Source organism: Pararge aegeria, chromosome 21 (assembly GCF_905163445.1).
Source record: "Pararge aegeria chromosome 21, ilParAegt1.1, whole genome shotgun sequence".
Classification (NCBI taxonomy): domain Eukaryota; kingdom Metazoa; phylum Arthropoda; class Insecta; order Lepidoptera; family Nymphalidae; genus Pararge; species Pararge aegeria.
In genome coordinates, this window is record NC_053200.1 from 6,530,914 (window position 1) to 6,558,444 (window position 27,531).

Consider the following 27,531-nt stretch of genomic DNA (forward strand, 5'->3'; position numbering starts at 1 on the left):
GAATAATAATTTTAGTAGTTTGTGTAATTCAATAAAAAAAAAAATATTAAACCCTAATCTGTTTTCCGCTACATCGAACCGGAATACTAAATCGCTTGCCGGATGGCGACTAGCCAAGGCCGCAGCCTCCTACCAAACAACCAGTTTGTTGTTTGGTCCATCTTTTACGTAGAAAAGTGGGGATACTATCCACGTGGGTAAAGCCTCGGCCAAAGTTAAGAATAAATAAATACACTTCACTTCGTATTGTTCGTCTTCGGAATCAATTCATTGTCTTTTTCTGTTTGTAATCGTGTTTGAACAAATATTTGTAGCTATTTATTTCGAACATTTTCCATTTCCATTGATATTATTATATAACGATTTATATAATGTGAAATTGATGAAAGTTGTCGTCTTTTTTGCGCGTAACAAGTAAACATGTTTTCATATTTTTCCAATATCATTATCGCGGGAAAAATAAATGGGCTTAGAAAGTCGAAACTTTTAATGGAAACCTATAAGTCCGTATTACGCCATGTTACTGAATATCACATTATTATTATAAGAGCATTTAGTTAACTCAATTTATATGAAAAACTTCGAAAATATGTAATTTTTATTTTATAGAATTTTATATATAATGTTCATTTTGGTCATATTAAGCCCGTAACAGAGGTGTCAAGACATAATATAAAAGTACCTAATCTATTGTATACGCGATATTATTTTTGTAGCGCTCATTATAATCATTTTATTTGTGTATATTAGTTTATGTATTACTATGTAGTTATTTGTATGTACGAGTACCTTTTTTTTTCATTATACCGGCCTGCTGCCTGTTTTCCTCGTGTTTTACTAATCCTATAGTTGCTTGGTAGAGATTGCTATGGCAATCGATATGGCATTTTCCATTTTAATGCAAATTTCATGCCTTCTGTATTCTGTTTCTGTCTTTGTTTATCTATTCTACATTTTTTTTCTATAATTTTAGTGGTGTGCAATAAAAGTGTATACATAAGTAAAATAAATCCTCCTCAACCTTATAATGCCTCACAGTTGGGCAAAGGGCAAACCTCCATTCTCAAAGGAAGCAGCTTTTGAAGCATAGATCTACCACGCTGCTCTAATCGTGGTCGATTATTTGTTAAATATACATACAAAAGTACGACATGTCGATGACAATAACCGGAACCGACGGCTTTACATGCTCTAAGAGGCACGGGTCACGTACCCCATCAATATCCTAACTCCGGACTAAATATAATCCGGAAAATAAAATACCTAACAAATTTTGGCCCCGCGGAACGAACTCAGCACGGACTTCGAATGATGATGTTGATGCTAACCACTAGACCAATATGGCAGTTGTAACAAAGTAAAGGAAAGTTTTTTTGTTGCGTGTATGTACGAAGAAATGATCCAGTACCTACATATTTTTGGAAGGTCAAGACTCTAGAAATCTTAATAACAAGACAATGGAAATGTTATGTACGCATCACGTTGTCGCCACGAACGAGACTCCGTGCACTCGAACTACAAAAAACAACATTTGTAACAGTTAGTGACTTTAGTATAATTTTTAAACTACATTGCCTCTTACGCTGTAAATAACTAGTGTACGTTACCGTTGTGAAAATCAGGAACCGTCTTCCGGTGACAAGTGTTTTTTATACTTGAAATGCTAAAGGGCATTTCTAGTGTCTCGTTATTAATATGGAGGGTAGAGGTAAGGAGAGTCATCTTATATGGGAGAAAAGTTGAAAAAGTGTCCAGTTGTTGCGCTAAATAACAGTTCAAAAATCCTCCACAATGGCGCACAGGGTATGGTATGAATGTAGCAATCGTAGATGAATTGAAGTATGCCGAGTTAAAAAATTTAATGTCATTATCGACTAAAGTAGTTAATTATTGAGAATTTCAACAACTTACGTTGTACAAAATATTGTGGTAAATATAACCTTACTTCCTTGTATCTCCATACTTCCTTGTTTATTTTTCAAGCCTACTCTAACAATATTTATATTTGGCGCTTCTTTTAAGAGTTACCCTGATGCAAATGTGGCGCCATCCTAATTTAATATATTTTATACGACACTTTTTCATATACACAGATGACTCTCCTTACCTCTACCCTCCATAGTTATTAAGATTTCTAAGATGTAAATAAACACTGATACATAGATTTAAAAAAAAATTAAATGAAAATCTAACATACCTGCCGCCGACAAGTAAATAATTGCCGTCTCGGAGTAATAGCCTAAAGTAGTCTGTGTGCGTGTCATTGCCCAAGAACTTGTGTGTGTCATCCACTCCTGTAACAAAAATTATAGTTCTTAATTAATTAATGTAATTATTTAGTAATTTATTTAGTACCTAGGTCTCCTAGGTGCTTTAAAAGCACTTTTGAAACATTATTTTTTTAAGTATGCCATTAGTTTAGACGGTAGCAGTGGCGTGCATAGAGGGTATGCACAGGGTATGCATATGATAAAAACTGAAGAAAATCCCCAGTACGAGTTGTAAATACTTAAGGGCAGGCTTTTATAACACTTACAATGCCTATCCTTAAATGTTTTATAACTCGTACTGGAGATTTTCTTCATTTTATATCATCTGCATACCCTGTGCATATTCTCTACGCACGCCACTGGAAGGTAAATTCTACCAAAGAAGCCCGCAAAAAATTAGCATATGCTTTTTTCCAAAAATAACATTTTACAAATTACGAATATATTTTTTATCTTGCGGGAGATGAGAGCCGAGCTCACTATCTACAAGTTTGTTATAATAAAATTCATCAATTGTGTAACCTCGCGACGGTATTATCCCATACTACTGTTAAGGTACGGATTCCTATAAAACAGAGCGAACCTTGTTTGTCATAAGGACCGAAAATCATGGTACAGATTTAGTCGAAATTTTTCCCACAGATAGCATCATAGAGCTACCTCGACAAAGAATACTTTCTATCCCTTATAATTAAAAACAGCTAGTACACTATATTGGAGGAAATTCATATAAATAAAACTCGCAAACGTAAATGTGTTATGAAAGGTAAAGCTTAAATAGTAACACACAGTAAAACTCGCATACACCTGATCCCAATTATGTTAAAAGGTACGTAAAAGTTTCGATTTTATCTCATTAGTATACTGTTACGGGTATTCTATGGAGCCGGGAAGAAATTTGCATTTCCATTAGTCAGTCGGTAACAATTTATCGAGCGAGTTTAAAGTCAGGTACAGAGTAACTTTTACAGTGCTCTTTGGGGTTCCGCAGAAACGTATTTTTATGAAAAACATTAACAAAGTCTGTTAGTCTATCTGTCTTTTTTTAGGTCTCTCTGTCTGTCTATCCATTTATGGTTCGATTAAAATTCAACTGTATAGCTAAAATTATTCTCAGTTGCAGATGCTTATTATCGCTACAGACGTAAACAGCTTTTTTAGTGTGAAATTAAGTGATTAAAGAAATTCTTTATCTGATAGGCCTTTGAGCGAGTCCGATTCGTAAATCTGTATTTAAAAATTAGAGCGTTTTACAGTTATTATAAATATATAATAATTTACATTAAATTAAGTTTTAAATACGATCTATAGCGTAACGATGAAAATTACACCACGTAACACGCAAATTTAAATACAATTATTGAAACAATCGTCCGTGACATTAACCATCATATCCTACCAAATAATTAAGGCGAAGCTTTGCAAACTGTGTGGTATTTGTACAAACAAACTCAATGGGTTTTACGTACAAAGAATTCTTTATTAATATGACTATTGATCTCTACCTATATGTTTAAGCACACACTTGAAAACATTCTTCATTAACTAACAATACGAAAGTGTACACAGGTCTACGAATTTCAAAGCACGACTACGGGATTTGTAGACCTTTGTGCCATACACTGATAATCCACGGTAAAATTGTATTATACTTCACGTAGTTCTTATTGGCAATTAAAAACATTACTCATAAAAACTAGAGGCCTTTGAAATGTGGTGCTACCGAAGAATACTCCGAATAGGTTGGGTACAAAAAATTTTTTTTTTTCATTTTATCACAAGTTGACTGCAATCTCTCTTAACCAAGGTAAGTGATAATGCAGTCTAAGATGGCGAGAAGAAGTTCTTATAAAATAGGTCTGAGAGTAAGGATGTACAAAGATTCAAAATTTCTTTGTACATCAAAGAAATTTATCGGTACTTATAAGTTTACACAAGAGATGACTCGAAGGTCCAAAAATATACGACAATAAGCTGTTTCCATCGAGACGAGGATTTGCCATAATACCTTACATTATTGTATAGACATACTTTGTCAAACGTTTCTTCTTTTTGGTAAACGATTCTATATATAAAAATACAAAGGAGGGATCCTTGATAATTTCTATAACTTTTTTCGATTCAATAAAGCTCCGCTCATTTTACAGTAGCAATCGTTGTAAGCGTAAAAGCGCTCAGTTGTGCGTGAAACGATATTCATAAAAACCGTTATCGATCACCGTTTGTAAGATATAAAGCGCGAAGTGAGATAAGGACGCCTGTTCACTAGAGCTGGATATGTTGCTTAGAGGTGCGAATAGCTATAAAATCATATGAAAATTAATTGGCGTAGTGGAGCGAATGAAATATGCGAGAGAGTGTTAATATGTTACTATCGTAAAGATCACTTTAAGGTTCACGCCACTCTAAGGACTATTAGAGATGTGAATTTGACCGAATGTAATAATCTTAATTTGAAAATTCTTGTGTAGCTGACACACAATCCGAAAAAAAAAAAACCCGAATGTAATACAGTATACAACTCGAGCTTCCGCGAGTATACAAGATATATTTTTGAACGTTTTATAGAGACATTCCTATTTAATGTGCTAAATAGCTAAAAAAAAAAAAAGAGTTTAGTTTATAACAAACATTGTTAAGAATTAAAACAATAAATGATAGAAAAATAAGAAATTAAAGTAAGGAGATATTAATGAGCAATTATAAAGGAAATAATTATTTGAGTAGTCTTCGGTGCATAAAGAAAATCCATATAGCAAGTGTGAGCGACCCGTTGTGGCGGCACCTATGTATCCGACGTTCCAATCATTCACTAAAGCAAACATATTTAAATAAGTACTTAGGATCGGTCAGCTATTCCAAAACTTATATAATATTTTTTTTTTTTATAATAATCTTTCATTTATTTGTTTGAAATACTTAATTATAGTAATATTGTTTCTTTAAAATATAAATATAACCTAAAATAATCTATTTAAAACTAAATAAAATCTAAAACGTCCTCGAAACCACCGCAGCGAGGCATAGTTCCTAAGATGCTGGCAGCATGGCCCCTTTGTATGGCCAAACTAATTCGTTGGCCAAGGTAACTGCCCGCTCTAGGATCACCTACCTAGGATAGTAAACTTTAAATTAGATAGACTAAAGGCACCACAGATGTTAGATTGTAAAAAAAACGCCGTGTATAAAAACTTAGCTTAGCTGAACCCCATTCTACCAGAGCTAAGCTTAGCTAAGCCATGCAAATAAAGCGTTCCCTTTGTCGGTTTTCCAAGCCAAGCATCCTTGCACAGTTCTGACCTCCTAGTAAGATTTCATGTTAACAAACGTAATTTTGGAGTTACGTTAATCTGTAAAATTGGTGATGTCAAATAATAACGTTAGGTCCTCCAAATAAAAATTTAAGCTAACGATCAGGTGATGTTATTTTTATCTTCTTAAACCACCAAGTTAGCCGACTGTTACCGAAGAGTTTGATATATACTAATACATTATATATTAAGCTTTATTTGTTATAGATGACAAATCGTATTTTTATCTGTAGTTGCGTTATTCATCTTATGAACATCGGTAGGACTTACTCACTGAGATATTTGAATGTACTTTTATTGTAGCTATCTTTAGTATTCTTATCTAGATACATTTTCGCGGATAATAGTAAATTAACTTGTTGTGACGTACGTGAAACTTACACTGAAACTGTACCTTAGAAGACAAGTTACATGTTCAAGAACGTTCGATAAAATCTGAGATTACTTAAAGGGTCTTTTTATGTGTAAAGATAGGTCTACGACATTTATACAATGATGCCGGCAGTCAAGATCCCGATTTTTCGAGAGGAATAAAGTCGCGAGTTCACGGCAAAGGATGTTTATCGGAAAATTATACCACTTAACATTTGTAAAGGAGCTTCGTCGTTCGTCGCCGAACTCTTATTATGTATTACTTTGTTGATAATAAGTTTGAAGAGTTTTGGTCCGAATTCATTTTACTGTTTGGGAGTAAATTTTCACCGAGTATATGATAAACAAGTAGGAAGGAAATGGCGGTCTGTACGAAATATGAGTTAAAATTTGTTGTTACTTTGTTTAGAAGTATTGCGTAGGAAATTTTAATGGCTTAGAATATTTTGTTTTCGAGATCATATTTGGTAATAGCGTCCTGCAACACCATTTTCATTAAAAGGGATCGCATCAAATATTAATTTGTCAACATATAAAAAATTGTGCTTGAGTCAAAGCGTTTTTACAGTACTCCAGCGCTGGATCACTGGACTGGAATGCTATTAAAAGAACGGGAAAGCACCATTATAATAAGCTGGTCTGATACCTGGGGTTTTAATAAATTTCTATGTTATTGCGCTTCATACTTAAGCCTGAATCATCGGTTACAATCAGGGATGATTCTTTGATATGGGGAATTACTACCACCGCTTGATTAGTTATCATTTTAATATTGCTGACGCTTTTGTTGATAATATGCTTCAAGCGATGATAGTTAGCCATATTAATTTCCTAAGGTAGTTGAACGTGCTTTTCATGCATAGCTTAGACGTTGTTACTGAAAGCATACAATGAAACCTTTTTAAAATGTGTTGAAACTACGCAGAATGCATTATTGGCACGGATTGAAATGCTTAAGAATCGGATCGGATTTTAAAAGTGCAAATAATTTAAAAGTGAAATAAAGATTTGGATTAGCTACATGGCCTCACTAAGGCCATAAACCATTTCCTTGACCAAATACAGCGTAGAAAATGGAACTGGGTAGGTCACGTTTTACGCTGAATATCCGGTGTCCAACAAGAAGCATTACAATGGCAGCCTGTGGGAGGCAAACGAAGACGTAGAAGGCCAAAGGCAACATGGAAACGGTCTGTGGAAGCTTCCAACTTATCTTGGAACACGATTAAGTCTGCAGCTCGGGATAGGTCTGGATGGAAAAAAGTAGTCTCGTCCCTATGCACTACCAGGTGTTGAAGGACTCATAGAAGAAGACATGGCCTAGGTTATATTCATGGCTGGGCCAGAAGCGAAACACGCTCGTCTAATGTGTTGGCGGGCATTAACTACTAGACCAATAAGATTACGATTTGATTAGTCCACGCTTGACTATACCACTGGACTGTGATTATTCTGTTCGTATAATGTGAACGCGCTGTTATGACTAGTTGGCAAATAAAGTTTTTCATGGCTGTATTCTTGCGCGGGTTCCAGTGCGAAGTGGGTCAAGGCGTCAATTTCCTCAGACTTAAGGCTTCGGGCGATATCGCGGAAAATCGACTTTTCCCCAATATCTCTACCATCTGGGTCACTGATAGGGCTGTGCCGCATTTTTATAGACACAAAACATTTGTCGTTCTTTAAGGGATATTTTTTAACGAAGGTTGACACTTTCGGGATTCCTCTTTTCCAGAAGTTGAGAGACGAGAGTTCTATATAATTTCATCTTTATCTTAAGATACTGTCACACGGGTAAAATGATAATGATGCCAATTTTTGAAAATATCCCAGAACTAAATGGCGAGCAAACTACTGGTGTTTCTTTTCACAAGGTTTTGAGGACGCAATTTCTAGACCAACCAATTAAGTTTAGTTCACGAATTAAGTCTAAAACTGCTTTTATTACCCTACTAACAGGCTTTTAACTTCATTTTGGAAAACTTTGTATAGAGATGCATAGGGAGACAGTTATAGGATACTTTTGGTCCGGTAGAATAAATGGTTCCCGTAAAATTTTTATAAAACCGAAATAAATTTAAGTCAAAGTCAAATTCAAAATTCATTTATTTCCAGGATGCCTAGTAAATAAGCACTTTTGAAACATTAACTCAGTTTGTGGTCACTTTTTCACCTGCCGAAATGCTGGCAAAGTTTTGGCTAACACATAGTATCGACAAATATAACGAAAGGTATAAAAACGTGGGCCTAAATGAATTTAAAAAACGAGTTGCTTAGCTGGATCCTGTTTTTTTAATACCAAGGCGGGAAGCAAAACAAAATATGAAACGGTAAAATAAATTGGGGTTGCTAAATCGACCTCAGAGGGCACATTAAAAAATCTAATTAGTGTGAAATCATTAAAACGGGTTCGGGCGCAGCTGGCAAGTGAGGTTTTGTGACTGCAGTACCTGGTAGAGTTAGCAGAAAAAGGCCAAAATTAACGCTATTAATTATTTCACTGTACCGAGCATACTTAAAAAAATTTTACTTGACGGCAAAAAGTCTGTGAAATAATCTAGCAATTAAGGGCTATATAATATCTTAACATATAGTGTTATGCTATATATATGTGCTATTTTGAAAAGTACGTGCTGGCGAGGGGTAATTTTTCGTAAATGCGATGTAAAAGAAAATATGGATATCGCTGGTTGCCACTACCGGTGGCTGGCCCCGTACTTGCGGAGAGCACACTACGTAAATACTACAAACGGCCACAATTCCGTTCATATTATACAGTAATTCTGATCATATAGTCAGGCTTCAAAATTTTTGTCAAATGTAAATAAAGGTTTTCAGAAATAAACACGCTATAATTAATTTATAGTGTGTATATTTTCATATGTTTTCATTCAGTGTTTAGTTGACTTAACCAGAATCTATATATATACTTCTAACTTTTTTTTATTCAAAAAAATCGTACGCCTGTAATTTGGCTACAACATTGTTATGTTTCACCTTTATCTAATATGTATAATTTAACATGACGATAATGATTAATTTACATGAGTGGAAGTTATTCAAACAACTAAGGGTTTTTAGTTATGAAAACCCCATTTTTTATATTAATATTTGACGGAAGAAAAAGATTACTCTCCAAATGGTATATATTATACCAAAATCTGCCTATAAACAGAGCTATACTTCGCAGGGCACCCGATTTACAAAGTGCCGCTATGTCCACTAGCTTGAGGCGTAGGTGCTAACCCTCGTGTGCCTGTAATTTCAGCGGCCATCACGCCGGAAATCAGCAATGCTTTCTTAGCATAGCGGTACTTACCAGAAAGAAATGAACATTAAATACCTAATAAACGTATAGTTTGCTTTTGCTCACGTCTTTATTACATTCTTGCCATTTCTTTACTAAATAATGACAGCTTGTTACACGTTCCTGCTAGTCGTTCATTGGCGTATGGCAATTCTTTTACGGTAAAGGTGGTTAATTTATGGAATGAGCTGCCGAGGGATATAAGACAGTCCAAATCATTAAATATCTTGAAATCGCGGTTAAAAGACTATTTCCTGTCTAGTTATTTAAGTTTATATATTGATATTTATATACATATATATATGTTTTTACTATAAATATGTAGTATTAGTATGTATTGTATATGTAATGTTTATAATTAGCACAATTTAGGTATTGCACTATCCCGTTTTCTCTAATATGTTTCTTCAACCAAAGGTTGTCTGGAGGAGATCGCTTCAAGCGATAAGGCCGCCTTTGTGCATATGTATATTATCGTTTTTTTTTTGTTAACCTGGTTTTATATTTGTATATGCAATAAAGACTTTTTTTTTCTTCTTCTTTTTTCTTTTTCCGTAAACGTAAGTCAATAAATTAGCGCTTATTTTTATTTACCTTCCATTTACTTCCAATATGTTTTTTAATCATTTTAGCCAAGTCTGAAATTATAAATCTATTCCTAAAGAGTTGTTTCATGTTAAACGCCCTATGCAGACAGAACCACGTTTAAAAACTTGTACTAAGAAATTCTTTCACCGTGTAATTATAAAAGCACTTTGTCGCAACTGGCACGTGAGGTGAGCAAAGTGACTAAGTACCAGGAATGTAGAGTCAGCAGAAGCTATAGTGGTTCTAATATTTTTTTTTGTAGTCGGGGGCTAAGTACGCTCGACAAATATTTTAGTTTTACCCACAGCTTTATCTTATGAACCACCTAAGAAATATGATGATGCATTCTAATAATCAAATGTGATAACTTATCATTCATCGTCAGATCTACATCTAAGAACTATCACCATCACCATGATCACAATAGGGCACGGTTCACCTCTCAGAATAAAAAGGCTTTACCCCGAAGACCGTGGGGGCTCAAAGTGATATTCATCATCATCATTAATTCACCCATCACCTGCTTATGAGTCTTCTCGCAGAAAGAGAAAGATGTAGGCTTTAGTCCACCATGCTGGCTAAGTGCGGATTGGCGGACTTCAAATTCCGTTGAGAACATTATGGAGACTCAGTCATGCAGTGGCAAAGTAATATAAACGCACATTGCTCCGAAAAGTTAGCGTTGTGTGCCGGGGATCGAATTCGGCCCTCACAAAGTTGAAGCCAAATTCCTACCCACTAGGCTATTACCTCTAAGAACTATAGCAAAGAGGTACATTACTCCGAAAAGTTAAGAAGTTCAAGCCAGATACCGAACTCCCTTCCCCCAAAAGTAAAGGTCCGAGATCCTAGCCACCATACCATCATCGTTTAAAACTATACCCGACTTTTAAAGAACAAATAACAATTAAATTTGATATCCCTGATACTAATTTGAACAGTTTGATAGGGCAACGATTAAATCTGTCAGTAAAAGTTATCGCGAAGAGTCTGCAAAGTTCGCTGTGCGGGATCTGTGGCTTAAAACTCATAAACCACTATCTACATTGATAATTGCTAAGGATTTATTAAATCCGACTATCTTTTGATAAATATTTAAAGCTTTTGATAGTATTTTTAATGTTGGGCAGATCTCTCCTACATAGTTCTCCTCTACACAGACCTTTTTTGCCCAGTTCTCTTTTGTACTATCATTTACCCAAACACATAATCCGAGTGTATTCCACTGCTAGTCAGGCTTCCTTAGGCTACGTTTCTAAGCTTACTTTTTTGTGTATAGTAATAATTGACGGACAGATGGCCTACCTGATGGTAAGTGGACAATCATCGCCTGAATACAGAGCAACACTTCACAGGGCATGCAAGGAACACGTCCTGCAAATTCCACCCTGTATCTAATAATATTTATAATGTTTAAGGTAAAGCCTCATGTCCCTGCAATTACACCGACAAACCACGCCATTTTCTGGTACGATGCCGGTTGAAAACCGATTAGTGTTATGGATTTACGGTTACTGCAATACCTCTTACAGTTTAGGAGCTAACTTGCAGTGTCTGTAATTCTCTTTAAAAGTCTGCTATATTTGTTTTACAATACGCCATAGGTGAAACCATTTATACATTTTGTTTATTATTTACCTCTTTGATGATTTTGTATTTCTCGATTTCCTTCAGGGGTAAATAAGCGTTAATGTAAAAAATATCTTTTGTTTGTTTATATATTATTAATTCTATGTTATTGTCTTTTTTTTATGATTATTTTGTTATTGTTTAGTCGCGAGGATTCAGTGACGACGAAGATAATGGGGCTGGCTGAAAACCAGTGCTGCGCGTTTTAATATGCAGCTATACTGAGCCAGCTCCTTTGTCACACATTTTTTTTTTATACTTCAACAATTTTATGACACAAATGTAACATTTTACACAAATGTGTGTCAATAAATACGATTTTTCTTTCTTTCAAACCTATATGACAGATTTCACTTTGTTTTTAGCTAAACTAGTCAACATCTGACCACGATGTTCATGCATCCTCACTAGTAGGTATACTGTGGCCGTGAAATACACAAAAATCCTTAAAGTAACAAAGGCATTAAAATTAGCTTGTGCGTTATTTCTTTCAGTGTATTAAAGTATCTTCTTCCGAAAGCTCGCAGCAGCTCATTAACAAACATGAGGGCTGTACAAAGCAAAGGAAAACTCCAAAATATATTTCAAATACAGTTTTTGAGGGTTCCTTACGTAAGGAAGGGAAGTTGGTGAGGATTTCTTGTGAGGAATACAGTGGCGTGCACTTCATACATGCACACAAGCAGTGCTTACCCTAAAATTTATATTACAACTCGTATAGGTGGAGATATTTTGCAGTTTTATGCAATTTTCCTGCTCTATGCATACCCTGGTAAGAAACTCAGTGCACGCCACTGGAGGAATATTATAACTTTTAAGCAAACTACTGAAGAGTTATTCATTGTAAAGTCAACATCTACTGAGGATGCTCCGGTTTTGGAGCGAAACGTGCGTTGCATTGCCGAAGAACTGTTTGGTGCGGGTTATAAATATTGAAGAAATTATAAATTACACCATAAAGATTCTCCTACTTTATGCGGAGTATAGCAAACTAAGCCTTATTTTCATCATATAAAATGGAATTCCGCAAAGTATCGCCTGCCTCTATCCAATTACTCAGATTTTTTTATGTCTCCGTTCTTAAATAAGCATTACGTTAAATAAGTGTGATGATTATTTCTTTACTTAAAACTTAGTTGTTAACTAGTTCGATGACAATATTAAATGCTGGGTACCCAAGGTAGCTGGAAAAGTGATCATGATAATAAAGCTCCCGTTTTTACCCTTACGGAACCCTAAAAAGCTGAAAAGCATGTGATAGCCTTTCAGCACGTTTTTATTGCTCATATAGTTATTTATTCAGTCTATTCCAGTTTTTCAGCGCTATTCCAAGTATAATATATCCTCGCTTTATGAAATACCATTTCATGCATCCGAGATTTGACGACTTTTCAATGGACTTTTCAAATTCTTTTTTGAACTAGGTGTCTTCACGGACACCTATGTGTACTTAATTTATTATACTAGCTGATGCTTGCTTGCCACTTAATTCGCGTTTCTTCCGGTTTAAAAAAATATATATAAGTGGAAGAGAGTGTGTGAGTGAATATTATGTTTTCTTATTTTATATTGGATATTATGTTTTCTTATTTTTATAGTATGATTTAATCAGTAATAATTTGTCCCGTTAGTCATCATATCGACTAATTATTGGACACGGGTCTCCTCCCACAATGAAAAGGGGTTAAGCTGGCCCAGTTTACTTCCCCTCCGTGTATACTTTCAACTATTTGTACAAACAACACCAATACGAGTTATTAAAACATATATAAAGTCAGTTACTTTTTGTTAATTCTTATTTTTTACCGGAGTTCTTAATTTGATTGGGTGTTTTCCAAGAAAATTTTCGAGGGCGATCGAGGACCATCTACAGAAAAATATTTCAGTTAATAAATCACCAATTTCTTGAGTATCAATTAAAAGTATTGTAAAGTTTCGCTAATTAATCTCATAAATAATAACTTCAGCGGGTACGTTCGACGTGAACTTCTTCGCGGCAACTAGTTAAAAAACACATTATTCAGGTGAAAGCAACTAGAATTAACCTGTCGCATTGCAAGCACCTGGACGGGAGCTACGAGCTAGTTCATACCAGTTTAGGGTTGCCAAAAATTTAAAGTGATAAGTGGTATAATTTAAAAATCACTTGAAATGAAAAGCTTTTGTTTGTTCATCAGCATTATCAAGGTTAATCTAAATTTACTACATATTTCAATCTAAAAATTAGATCAGCTTTAGTTCTATTGCATAGTCGCTGAAGTTACAACGGCATGCAAAATTTTGCAATCTGATGCATACATAATCTGGCAAAAATAGGGGGAAAGGAGTGACATTATAAATATTCTCTCCACGCTCATTATTTAGTAATAAACAGAATGATCACGTAAATCTCTAAAGTGTGCTGAGGAGAAAAACATCTTTAATTTAAAATGTTGTATCCGAATTTCGAACGTCGGATTGAAACGTACTGAGCATGTATACTTTCTAAGCTATACTACTTTTTTCTAGTTCCAAAGGAGTTAAGTAGAATAAACTTGTCGTTCGATCTTTAGGTAAAAAAAAAAACAGAATTGGAATTTAAAAAAAAAACTGTAATAAGTTACATAATTACAGGAAACTAATGATTTAACTTTTTTTTTCAGAGTTTTCATTACGAGGGTTCTGATTTTTGTAACGTGCTAGCCCTAGGCCAAGTGTCTCGTAATGTTAGTCCCGCCTTCCTTCAACCAACATTAACTTAGCCCTGCAGGTAACCCAATAAGGTTTTGAGGATTTCAAAGAAATTCTATTCTATTTAGTTTTTTTACATTTCCCAGATGCAATTTATATGCGAATACAAATGTTAATAGTTATGATACATAAAGTAAATAAACTAAATGTACTAGGTAGATAACGTAAGTAAGAACATGGAGAGTTGTGAGAAGTTATTTCTCAAACTATCTAAACTAAATCTATTTCATTAAATATTTAGATTAGGATTATTACGAATTATATAATTCAAGTTATAACTAAGCAATTCTATATTAATGAATCTTGTTGTGAGGTACTGTCCGGTGGCAATCGCTATCATATGCTATTAGTAACATATAAGGGTAAATAATAAAAACTTAAGTTGAAAACCATTCGGTGTACATTAAATAAAACTCAAATACCGATCTATTGTTGTTTGCAAAACAAATGATTAACAAAAAAAGTAAAGCATTAAATCCACCTCAACTCCTATTTCCGAACGCAATCGAGCATTTCAACCTTTTTTTGCTGCCTGAAAACAAAAAGGAGAACATACGAAGGCGGTTAAAAACTGGCGAACTTTGCCCTTAATTCATACTTGCTATTTTATGCGATTCAGATTCGATGAAACAATTTTCCCTCGCAACGATTGAGATAACACGTTTTATGACAATGGCGGTAAAACCTTGTTTTAAGACCGTTTGTTTTTGCGGAGTTTGAAACAAAAACTTCTTTTATTAACTCGTGATGTAATTTTGGGTGAATGTGTTACAGTTGTCATGATATTTTTTTTTCCTAATTGGTTTGTCCTTCCTTCACGCCCTAAGTAAGAAACAGATCAACTTGATTTTTGGTAAAGAGTTAGTTAAAAGGAAGGAGATACTAGGCTACATAGGCTATTTTATCCCAGAAAAACAAACGAATCCCACGGGGTTTCTAAAAAACTATAATAACGCAGACGAAGAACAAAATGCTTGCATGCTATAAATGCAATTATAAAAAAGTTAAAGCTCGGGGAAAAAAATAGTTTCGTGATGTTAATAATAAACTTATTTTACACTTATTGGTTTATATTTTTTATCACTATTGTGAAATTTCAGAATTTAGTCATATACCTACTAGACAAAATAACTTCGAATCCTAGCAATTTACGTCGTCAAGTATTTTTAATTCCGTCCACTATACAATAGTGTTCATTACTGAATAAGAATACATTGACAATATTTTTAGTTAAATCTCATCTCAATCTTATTTTTACGTATCTACTATCTATTGACCCCGCATAGCCGTTGACATTTTGAGCCCATTTCGCTTGGCTGGAGCTGTTCTTATTGTGTCAGCGGGGAACAGATCTCGACCGCTGTTTATTTTATACATTTATTTCTTGTACAATTTATGTCTCTTGTTGTTACAATTTTTCTATACAATTAAAAATGGGTACAGTTTCTCGGATGTGGACACACATTTCAATTATTGTTCGTTACAAATGAATGAAGCTTTATTAAAAGAAGAGAAATGGTACATTTAATATACCGATAATACTTTCAGATTTCTTGTAATTACAATCTAACCTATCGAGGCAAGGCACGCACTTCTAACTTTTCGGATTTTTAGGTTGTAAGTAAATAATTAACACTAGCTTTAACGTTAAAGAAAGACATCGTTAGAATACCTGCATGGCTGAGAGTTTTCCATATAATATCATAGGTGTGTGACTGTACCAATCCGTACTTGGCCAGCCTGTTGAAGTACGACCTAAGCATTTCTTTATTTCATGATGACCATAGATATCCGAATTGTAAACTACTTTGAATAGGCATCAAGATTGGTTTACGCCTGAAATAATAATCAATCCAATTCGAAATCTTCTGATAGAAAATTAATATTGAATAGCACTACTATTTTATGTTATTCGATCTGTCATCCGAGGATATTGGATTAGATTGATCACTAACTTCCAACGATAGTCGTTCAAAGACCAAACTGACAAGCACGAATCACGATGCGAACGTCTTTGTTTGCCTCTTTGTTTGTTTTTCCTTACTTTACGCCCTTACTAAACGACTAATCGACTTTAATTTTGGAATAGATTTAGTTAGAAAGGACAGAAATTAACATGAGCTACTTTACATTCCAGGTTTTCTCGGGATTTGTAAAAAAACATAATAAACGGATGAAGAAAGCGGTCAACAGCTAGTTTTTAATATAAAAGGTGTTGATTATAGTAGGTAGGTAAAAGTAACACAAAGGTGTGTTAACAAGGGGCACACGTAGGTTTAAACGGAAGTGTGTAATGTGGGGTACAATTCGTGCACCTCGTTAACCGTAATGGTCGCGGTCATCTCGCTCAACGACACTCGTGTCTTATCAACGTTTCTTTTCACGCAATGTTTATATTGAAATTATTGTTGTCGAAATATTTTCTCCATCCTCTTTGTATTATAAGTATATTTTTTTGGACATTGGGTCAACACAAGGTACACACTCACTCGACACTTATAAATTTTTTCATGCAATGTTTATATTGCAATGTTTTTTAATTTGCTGATGCACTGAAAATATTTTTGTTGAAATTTCTTTTTGCTTTATAAGATACAAGGTAAATTTGGTTTGTTTCAAATATTTAGCTAAAAATTGGCTTAGAAATGTGTTAACAGGGGTTGTACGGAATTTTGCGGTTATAAGGTAGTGGCAGTGCAAAATAACGCTTAGCACTGTTGAACACACTTTTGTTCATTTGGCATTACTTTATATAGGATCTTGAAACTGGATTTTGCGATCTGAAATGCTCAATTCTAAAATATAATATTTGAGAGGGGTTAGGAAACTTAAACAGTGAAGAGGTAAATGCCACAGGTATTTTTACTTGGTTTAATCGGCTTTGTATATACAAAACCAGTGTCTGCATAGCCTAAGAAACAATCAAACATTAAGAATCATCTTTAGAGTGGCTAAAAGTTAAGTTTATGGTCTTTTAAGCACAGTCATTTATGTCAATTTAATATAATTTAAAGAAACGCTGTTAAAGCATTTCAAGTTTAGCGAAAATACAGGATTTGAAATTATTGAATTTTGGTTTTTTTTTTTACAATAGTTTAGAAATACTACAGTTGGTAATACATAGGTGGTAAGTAGGTGCGTTGCGTAAGAATAGCATGTAATTTATTTTTTACATTTGCGTCATTTTTAACGATAGACAATGTAAATCATAGAGAGCGCGTAAGATTACAGAGTGAATTTTCCAACGTAACGCATTCAGATGTAAGACGGGAAACTAGTTTCCAATGAGAGTTATTTTGAGAATAGAATAGAATATAAAAAACTTCATTGCAACAAAACACAATACGAACAACCCAGGAAAAACAGAAATAGTACTTAGTGCTAGGGTGGAAAGGCGACCTTATCACTAAAAGCCATCCTTTAAAGGCAACCTAACCTGTCTTGTTAATATGATTATTGTATTGAATTTTATTTATCTATTGGCGCATCTAAGCAGTTAAATTGACCTATATGCCGTCATGGAACACACCATTTATAAATCTTACTAGTTGATGCCCGCACCTTTGTCTGTGTTATTTTCCCGGAATAAAATATTTCATAAGGCAGTTTCCAGGATGCAAAATATTTCTATGCCAAATATCACCTAGAAAAGTGTAGCGGTCAATCCTTGTATATGTAACACCTTTTCCGAAATAAAAATAATCCTACGCCATATTCAGGTTGCAATCTACACGTGAGCAAAATTTAACAACAAAAACAACAAAACAAACAATCAAAAACTTTCGGATTTACAACATTAGTAAAGATTCTTTAATGGTGCGGGTTTTACTTAACTGCACGATTGCTAAAGTGTGGCAAAACTCCTACGTTTAATATGCAGTTGGTTCTTGGCTTATACTGATTTAACGCGAATGGGAAGCTTTGCGTACAAAGCACAACTTTCTTACTTTGCAGTAACTTTATTGCATAAGTTCATCTACTTTACTGTTTACATTTTTTAATCTGCGGCTGCAAGAAATTTTGTGTTTACTTTGGAATTCTCAAGAAACTTATACTTTTGGTCTCACTAGGATCATACTAGTATTGCTGTTTCCTTTTTTTTTAATCCTCTACAAGTTAGCCCTTGACTGCAATCTCACCTGGTGGTAAGTGAAAACGCAGTCTAAGATGGTAGCGGGCTAACCTATTAGGGAATATGCTGTATGGTAGTCATACCGCTAAACAGTTTCTACTCAACATCGCCCCGGAACACTAAATCGCTTAGCGGGACATCTTTGTCGGTAGGGTGGTAACTAGCTACGGCCACAGCCTGCCACCAGCCAAGACCAGAGAAAATACAGAAATAATAAATTCCCAATTTGCCCCTGCCTGGGATCGAACCCGAGACCTACTTCTTAAATTCATAGTGCTCGTTGTTGCGCCGTGGAGTTGACGACCTCTATCAAGTTCCTTCTTAAGAATCCCTCTTCTTTCGAAGGTTAGCGATTATTAAGGCAACTTGTATGTTCGATGCCGCTGCTCTGAAAAAGGTACGAGAGTTTTTTTCCAAACCACCCAAAAGAAACAAAACACAACACGTTTAGATCTGGCGGATGACTTCGGCCATGGCTACCGACAAAGACGTGCCGCTAAGCAATTTAGTGTTCCGGTACGATGTCGCGTAGAAACTGATTAGGGTTATGACTATCATACTTCCTAACAGGTTAGCCCGCTACAATTTTAGACATCATTTACCAGTAGCTAAGATTGCAGTCAAGGTCTAACTTTTAAGTGGAATTAAAAGAAAAAACCATTTGCGTAGGGTTTCTAGCCAAGATATTCAAAATAGTTATAAAAATGAATAAAATTTGGTGATAGCGGTCACTATATTTATCACCATCATCATTTCAACCGATGCACATTCACTGCTGCATGTCTTTTGCATGGAATTTCACAGTCTTCTGCCGCTTGCATCCCTTCCATGTGACATGTTTGAAATCTACTTATAAATATAAATAAATATACTACGACAATGCACACATCGCCATCTAGTCCCAAAGTAAGCGTAGCTTGTGTTATGGGCACTAAGATAACTGATGAATATTTTTTATGAATAATAAACATAAATTCTTCTAGCTGTTGCCCGTGACTTCGTCTGTGTCTGTTTTTGTTTTTCGAAAGACATGTGGCATTCGATTTGCGTGTAGTTCTACGCACTTTATGTATTTAGGATAGCTAAGCCTTAAATGGCGGGTTGGCTGCCGTCCGCTGAGGAGTTGTGTCCTCTATCTCCAACCACAGTTTGGGCAAAATTAAACACATTATAACCTCTATAGTACAAAAATAATTATTTAAATCGGTTATAATTTGTCGGAGTTATGGTGTAAAATCATCAAACACTTTCACCATCTCTCCCAAAGGAACCGAGCTTAATGTCGAGATAAAAAGTATCCTATATTACTTCTAACACTTCCAAGAATATGTGTAAAAACTTTCATGAGGATCGGCTAAGTAGTTTTTGCGCTAAAGCGTAACAAACAAACTTACATTCACATTTATAATATTAGTAGGGATCCAGTCTAAACCCACCGTTATAATCAATTGAGAAACAAATCAATACATTTTTAGGTCAAGATTTAAACCTTACCGTATATTTATTGTATAAAGGATATACTCAGAAAGCCTTTCGCGTTATTACATAAACACAAAATTCGGATGATATTCAGAGAAACTTACAAAGAGAATCCATCTTTGGCACATGAATTAATCCTTAAATATTAAAAGGTTTTTACAAAAGGAGCACCGAACGAATTTTGATGAAATTACGAAAACCTCTTGAACGTCTACAGCATATGGTCTTTACATTAGGTACAATGCTTATAGCCTTACGCTTTTGGTTTTAATCGAAAATATGAATATATATTCTTTTATGGCCGTATGTTTAACTTATCTCTATGTCTATTATCATCACCATCTCAACAACAAGATATCCACTGCTTGTCATAGGTCAATCGCTACAGTTTTGTGCCGCTTGTATCCTGCGACTTTCTCGTCTTGTTTTATGTCATCTGTTCACTTTGTGACACTTACCTATGTAATTGAATATTATATAAGTTTATAATAGCATAAATATTAAATATATATTATAAATTTCTATTATAGTATATATAAATTTATATCGGTATTTTTGTAGTTAATATGTAAATGTAGCATGTATGTTCATGTCAATTTATTTTATTTTTTGTAACATCCTTTATGCACCACCCACTTTTTCATCTGCTTCGCACGTTTAAGTTGCCTTTAAAAGATCACTTTTAGTGATAAGGCCGCCTTTGCACCCTAGCACTAAGTACTATTACTGTTTCCTTGTGTTTTTCATATTGTGTTGTGTTGCAATAAAGTTATTCTATTCGTGGGGGTCTACCAACACTGCGACATCCAGCCGTCGCCACTTCAACATCTTGGGACCCCAACGTCCATCGGTTCTCCGAGCTTTGCGCTCCGCCCATTACCACTTCAGCTTTCAGACTGGTTGAAATATGTCGATAACTCTTCTACTGATCTCCTCATTTCTGATTTGATCATATAAATACAAATACTCCAAGCATAGCTCTCTCCATCGCCCGCTAAGAGACTCTGACTCTCTTATGAGGTCCATAGGTCCATATACCACGTTTTGGTGCGTTTTTTATACCTGCTGATATAATATGTAGATGTGTAAGTAGGTTTAATAGGAGAACCTCCTTAACTGTAGCAACGACTATCGTCTCGTTGCTGACTATGGTCGTTATTTATTGCATAGATTTCTACAATTTGATAAAATAAATGTCAAATTATATCTGGGATCCCATATATTCTATTCTATACTAATATGCTTTACTAATATTATAAGCGGTGACATGAAGTGAGTGAATGAGGCTTCGGCTTCTCTTTCGTGGATACGACCACGACCACTGAGTTTCGGACTGATGTGCGTTTGAAACTTAAGAAATTTAAATATCACTTGCTTTAAAACGGTAAAGGAAAACATCGTGATGAAACCAAGCCTGAGACCTCTTCATAATGCTCTCAACTGTGTGCTAAATCTATAAATCTGTGCTTGGCCAGTGTGGTAGACTACGGCCTAAACTCTTCTCATTCGGAGAAGAGAACCGTAACGTGATAATGATTAAAAATATCAAGATTTGGATGGATGCTTGTTAATCAAATACGTCAGAAGGCTGAACAGATCTGGATGTGAAGGGATAGTTTATAGTCTGGAATAGTACATAAGCTACTTTTTATCCCGGAAAAATGTACGGTTCCTGTGGGCTAGATTTGTTTTTGATTTTCACAGAGAAAGGGATCGATGTTTTTTTTGCGTTTAGTTCGCGCGTCAGAGAATAAAATAGGTATACGTAAAAAATTCCACGCGAACGAAGTCAAAATATTTTAGTCTACAATAGCGCATAGGCTTTTATCCCTCAAAATTTCAACCTCAAATGATGGTTAGTGCAGATTGTGGCTCAAGTGAGGCGCGCTTGCTTAGGAAATGCCTATTAACTCTTCATTTGAAAACGGAAGCCGGAAGGGCGTTCTAGATATGCATTGCTTATTATAGCGGAGGACGCAAAGAACTTCGTACGTGTCCATACGGAAATATTGAATATGCAGCAGTTCAGACCCTTGCCAGGAGCATTTCCAAGGAGGCTCTACATCAGGCGGTTGGTAGTAAAAATATGCCAAAACCAAAACAACAAGTTTGTCTTTCAGTTTAAAAAAGAAAATATGGTCTGTGAACCTCACTTAACGTAGGATACTTTGGCCAGAAGAACAGACCTGCACTAATCTGTCTGCCCAAGGGTAGACTTCACACACCTTTGAGAAGATTATGAAGAATTCTCAGGTATGCAGGTTTCCTCACGATGTTTTTTCTTCACCGTTGAAGTAAGTGATATTTTAATTGCTTAAAACGCACGTAACTTAGAAGAGTTAAAGGCCGGGGATCGAACTCGGTCACCCCGAAAAGGGAGGCTAAAGCTCTAACCACTAGGCTATCACGGCTGCAAGTGCCTAAGCATTCATAACACGTTAATACATTTCTACTGGAGAAAGTAGAATAAACACAGAACGGTCCAAACACAACGACATTTTAAATGCCAATATGAAACTGTAGCGAATTCTGCGGCTCCTTTGACATGAAATATAAAATACCAAAAGCACTTAGGAGCTCCTTAAGCGGTAAAATTGTGAGTGGGACAGGATTATGCAGGTAAGTAAGGTGGCACTGATTTAATTTCCCTTGCACCGCTGCATCCCACCTCTTACCCCATTTCCTTCTCAAAGTACGTTAAATTTGCAAAAATTGTAGAGGAGATTTTTAGGAGTATTTTATTTGCGCCAACATTTCCAGCGAACCACCAACTCGCGAGTTAGTGAGTCAACAGCGAGGTTAAACATGAATTTGTAGTCTATTTAAGTATATCGAGATTACCGAGGTTGGTGTGGTGATGTTCACATCTTCTATTAATATATAAAGCTGTAGTTTGTTCTCAGGAACATATTCAAATCTATATATATATATCGGATTTTTCAGTATAAAATCTTTCAGTGTTGGATAGCCCATTTGTCGAGGAAGACTATAGGCTATGTATCACCACGCTTAGACCTATAGGGGTGAGGCAACAATCAAGAATGTTTCAAAATCGGGGGTATTTTTCCCTTTTGAGAGCCTCCGCTGCGTGCGATGCGAAAACGGTTAAAGTTTCGATAAAATGATGTATGTCAAAGTTTTTTCGCTTTACAAGTTCTAAATAAATTCCGCAACAGCATATGTCTTTTAAGATTGACTTCTATTTACGCGGACGAATTCGCGAGGGACTACTAGTCAAAATATATAAATACGTACCTAGTAGATGTTGCAAGCGTATGCACGTATTATTGCAATACGCTGGCGAGGAGTCAGCGTTTCTTACGGTTTTTAAAAAAAACCGTGGGAACGGTTTGTTTACGAATTAAAAGCCTCTGTTACTCTATGCCAATTATTAGGTTATTATGTACTTGAATATTATAAGTGTTTGTATTTATACAAAAATATTCATCAGTCGTCTTAGTTTCCAAAACCAAGCTACGCTTATTTTGGGGCTAGATGGCGATGTGCGTATTTTCGTAGTCATTGAACTAAGAGCATACAGATCCTCATTCAGCTATTATTGTATGCAGTGCGTTGTGTCCAAAAACAGTGAAAACCCCCCACGACAGTCTCACTTTACACCCGCAGAATGTTGCTAGCTAGGTTAAAAAAATACTGTCCACAGCTAAATGGTATGAAGTGATTAAGCATTTGTTCGAGAAACCAGTCTAAAGTGGAGTGGTTTTTGGTGCTTCTATATTGGTCCTGTACACGGTTTCTGCATGTTCTTAATTCTGTGGTGGTAATATATTTATTTATTAACTAGGCCACGAAGGAAATACCAATAAATATTGCAAAAACATATTGAGTCTCCCATAGCTTGAGTACCAGTTTAGTTATACTTTATTTAATCGTTCACATTTATAATATTAGTAGCAATCTCATTAAATTTTTATTTAAGCGTATGTAATTTAAATAAATAAATAAAATAAATATACTACGACAATACACACATCGCCATCTAGCCCCAAAGTAAGCGTAGCTTGTGTTATGGGTACAAAGATGACTGATGAATATTTTTATGAATAATATACATAAATATTTAGAATATACATATAAACACCCAGACACTGAAAAACATTCATGCTCATCACACAAACATTTTCCAGTAGTGGAATCGAACCCACGGCCTTGGGCTCAGAAAGCAGGGTCGCTGCAAACTGCGCCAATCGGCCGTCGAAATGTAGCGAAGGTATCGTTATACCAAGAGCTAGATTATTAAAGGAAACTTTGACGATCATAAGTAGTTTCGGGAGTGTTAATGGTTCAGGGTGGATATTAAAATTCGCTTGCCAGTGCCACGTTCAGTGCACACGTACGGAATATTAAAAAACTATTAGCGCTTTATACCTACACATATTTTACACTTGTAACGTCGTTTTTAACAGTTGGTTCAACTATGTTTTTCTTCTCTTTTGCACAGCTGTCTTAACTAAGCAAGGGTATTTTTGCACTAAGCAAGGATGACGGCCGATTGGCACAGTGGGCAGCGACCCAGCTTTCTGAGTCCAAGGCTGTGGGTTCGATTCCCACAACTGGAAAATGTTTGTGTGATGAGCATGAATGTTTTTCAGTGTCTGTGTGTTTATATACACAAGCTACGCTTACTTTTGGGCTAAATGGCAATGTGTGTATTGTCTTAGTTTATTAATTTATTATTTACTAGCGTACCCAGCCCGCTTCGCCGGGCTAGATTTCGCTTCATTTTATTTAAACAATAAACCTACATCATAATTTTTTTAATTTAAGTCTCATGATATATTTAATTATTTATTTCTCTCCCTATTCATTCTCGTCTATTCTCTTTTCGAGCGGGTGAAGATCATTATCTACACCCATGGACACCCAACAATAGAATATCATCATAGCAAATAAAAGGCTGTATTTGACAGTTCAAAAATAGGATTGGTGCGATCGTCACCAAACTTTACAGGATTACTCGCCAGGTCAATCCGGAGATTCCCTGAAAGTTTCATTGAAATCGGTCCAGCCGTTTCGGGGCCTATACGGAACATACCCACACACTTTCTCTTAATTTATATAGATTTACTAGCTGACCCCAGCGCCATCTGTCGGGCTGATTTGTGAATCTACACCATCCAGGGTACCACCCAAACGCATACCGAAAAATTCATTCAAATCGGTCCAGCCGTCTAGGAGGAGTTCAGTGACATACACACGCACACAAGAAATATATATATAGATTTAATTTAATAGGTCACTTGACGAAAGATGACATTGTGTTCTAAAGCTGGAATATCCACAGTTTCGTGAGGCTTTCGAATGAGTCATGGCGAGTGTTAGTCGCTTCGTACGACACCCGCGGAAGAAGAGGAGTGGTGAGAACTGTATTCTGATCAACCGTCACCACACGGCAATATAATGTTATATCCTTACTAATATATTGTTTGCGACAATGTGGATGTTAATTTTTCCTTCCTTCCAACAACAAATAATCTTGATTTCAGGCTTTTTTTTGATGTGATGATGATGATACATTAAAACTTATACTATAAAGTTAGCCACCTAGAAACTGAAAAATATTAATAGGCATCCCACAATTTTTTTCCGGTTGAGGTAATCGAATCCACAGCCTCTGATTCAGAGAGTAGGGTCACTGCCGTCACTTGGCGCGACGACCACGACCTCCCTGGCGCAACGGTGAGCGCTATGAATTTAAGCAGGAGGTCCCGGGTTTGATTCCCGGCAGGGGCAATTTGGGAAGCAATTTCTCTATCTGGTCTGGTGGGAGGCTTTGACCGTAGCTACCAGTTACCACCCAACCGAAAAAGACGTGCCACTAAGCGATTTAGTTCCGGTGCGATGTCGAGTGGTGACCGATTAGGGGTAAAACTACCATACTCCCTATCAGGTTAGCCCGCTACCATCTTAGACTGCATCATCACTTACCACCAGGTGAGATTGCAGTCAAGGGCTAACTTGTAGAGAAATAAAAAAAAATGAAAACTGCCCCCTGCGCCAATCGGACGTCAAAAGTTTAGGTAATAATGTAAAACCAATATTAAAAAGTATTTTGCTCAACCAGGTAATCGGTACTCAGGATGTGTAGTAGAACATGCTAACAACTAGAACAACGTTTCAGATAATAAAGTAAAGAGTAATAAATTTCCAGCAGAGTAAGTAGGTACTCAATGAATGCATAAAACACTCCCTTTAGCGTGTAAGGTTAATGCACATTCGAGGACTCTCGGGCCTTTATAAGAGCCTAAGTGAGACAGGTATTGTGCGGGACACGGCGCTTTATCGAGCGGACTTATCATTAGACTGTATTGTTCTTTAAGCGGTCATTATTATTGGCTAGCGATAAAAAATCCTCGCGATTTCATTGGTGATTGTATATCCTCGGAATAATCCAGTGGTTCCACGCTATTTTGTTAAAATGCAACTTTTGATAAGATTCCCATAGAAACTTTCATCTGCTATCCTACACAATATATCCTGACCCACATCGACACATCATATATAACGAACTTATAGCATGTACGGATGATGTGTCGGCGGAAGTATTCGTCAAAAATTGAACTATCAAATGGAAAAAGATGTTTTACAAATCCGACGCTCCAAAGATTAGTGCGTACAAGTATACAATATTTTTTGAATTTTTGAAGGCCTGAAATATATATTTTACCATTTTATTCAGCCTAAATAAAAATTGCTATCAATAAAATTACGGACTTACATCCCCTATATCTAACCCCTTTGGGGGTAAAATTTAAAAAAACTTATAGTCTCTTCGAGAATTGGGGATTGGGATGAAATGCAAATAAGAGCATTCGAATTAAATTTAAGTTCCAGAGATTAGCGCGTTTATAAATAATAAAGTATTATGTATTATATAATTATATGTATATCTGTTACTAGAGTATAGGTGTACTGTTATTGATTCTAGCAGTATATTACATATTTAACAGCCCGGAGGCAAGGAAGGCCCGAGGACTCTGGACAGATATGGATGCGTTTCCGGCGCCCGGTGCACACAGTTATCGATTAATCTTGCACATCTCTAGCTACCTTTGTGAACAATGGAATTATAGATGCTAGATTGATGGTAGTGTGGTGTAGTTGCGACAGCGCAAATCTGTCGATAGCGCTGGTAAAGCAATGCTGACCTAAATTGGAAACTGACGACATTAAGACAGATATATAGAGCGTACTTTAACTTCGCTCGGATAAAGAAAACAGGTTATGCGATGAACACTCAGTTATCTAACAATTATTTATTTTAAAGTCCAGTTTCGGAGCGACACTTGCGTAGAGGGTACATTGCCCAAGATCTGTTTGATGTGGAGTCTAAGATTGAAGATATTATAAATTACACAACACAGACTCTTTTGCTTTTCGCGGAGTATCCCAAAGTAAGCTTGATTCTCATAATATATCATGGAATTCCGCAAAGTAACGCCCGCTTCTATCCAACACTCAGTGATGTTAAATAGCTATTAACTTTGTTACAGAATTGGGCTATCCAAAGGTAAGCTGCGTTCTTTTTTAACGAATTTGGAAATAAAATTTAATAAAATCCAGAATCATGTATTTATCATCAATATCATCATGTATTTATATTCATTGGTTTGAATTAATTTCATTAATTCATTAATTTTTATTATTCATTTAATTTATTTATTTCCTTTTATTTAATTTAATAGTCAACCTAAA

The 27,531-nt window shown here is 35.6% G+C and overlaps 1 protein-coding gene across 3 annotated transcripts in view; it reads right to left on the bottom strand.

Annotated features, from left to right (window-relative positions):
* LOC120633149 (semaphorin-1A) overlaps nucleotides 1–27,531 on the bottom strand; it is a 516,391-nt gene that overhangs the window by 75,363 nt on the left and 413,497 nt on the right. For all 3 annotated transcript variants that reach the window (XM_039903275.1, XM_039903276.1, XM_039903273.1), the window contains one exon: nucleotides 2,198–2,294. In XM_039903275.1, coding sequence (XP_039759209.1) covers nucleotides 2,198–2,294 — 97 coding nt within the window. The remainder of the gene's footprint in view (nucleotides 1–2,197; nucleotides 2,295–27,531) is intronic.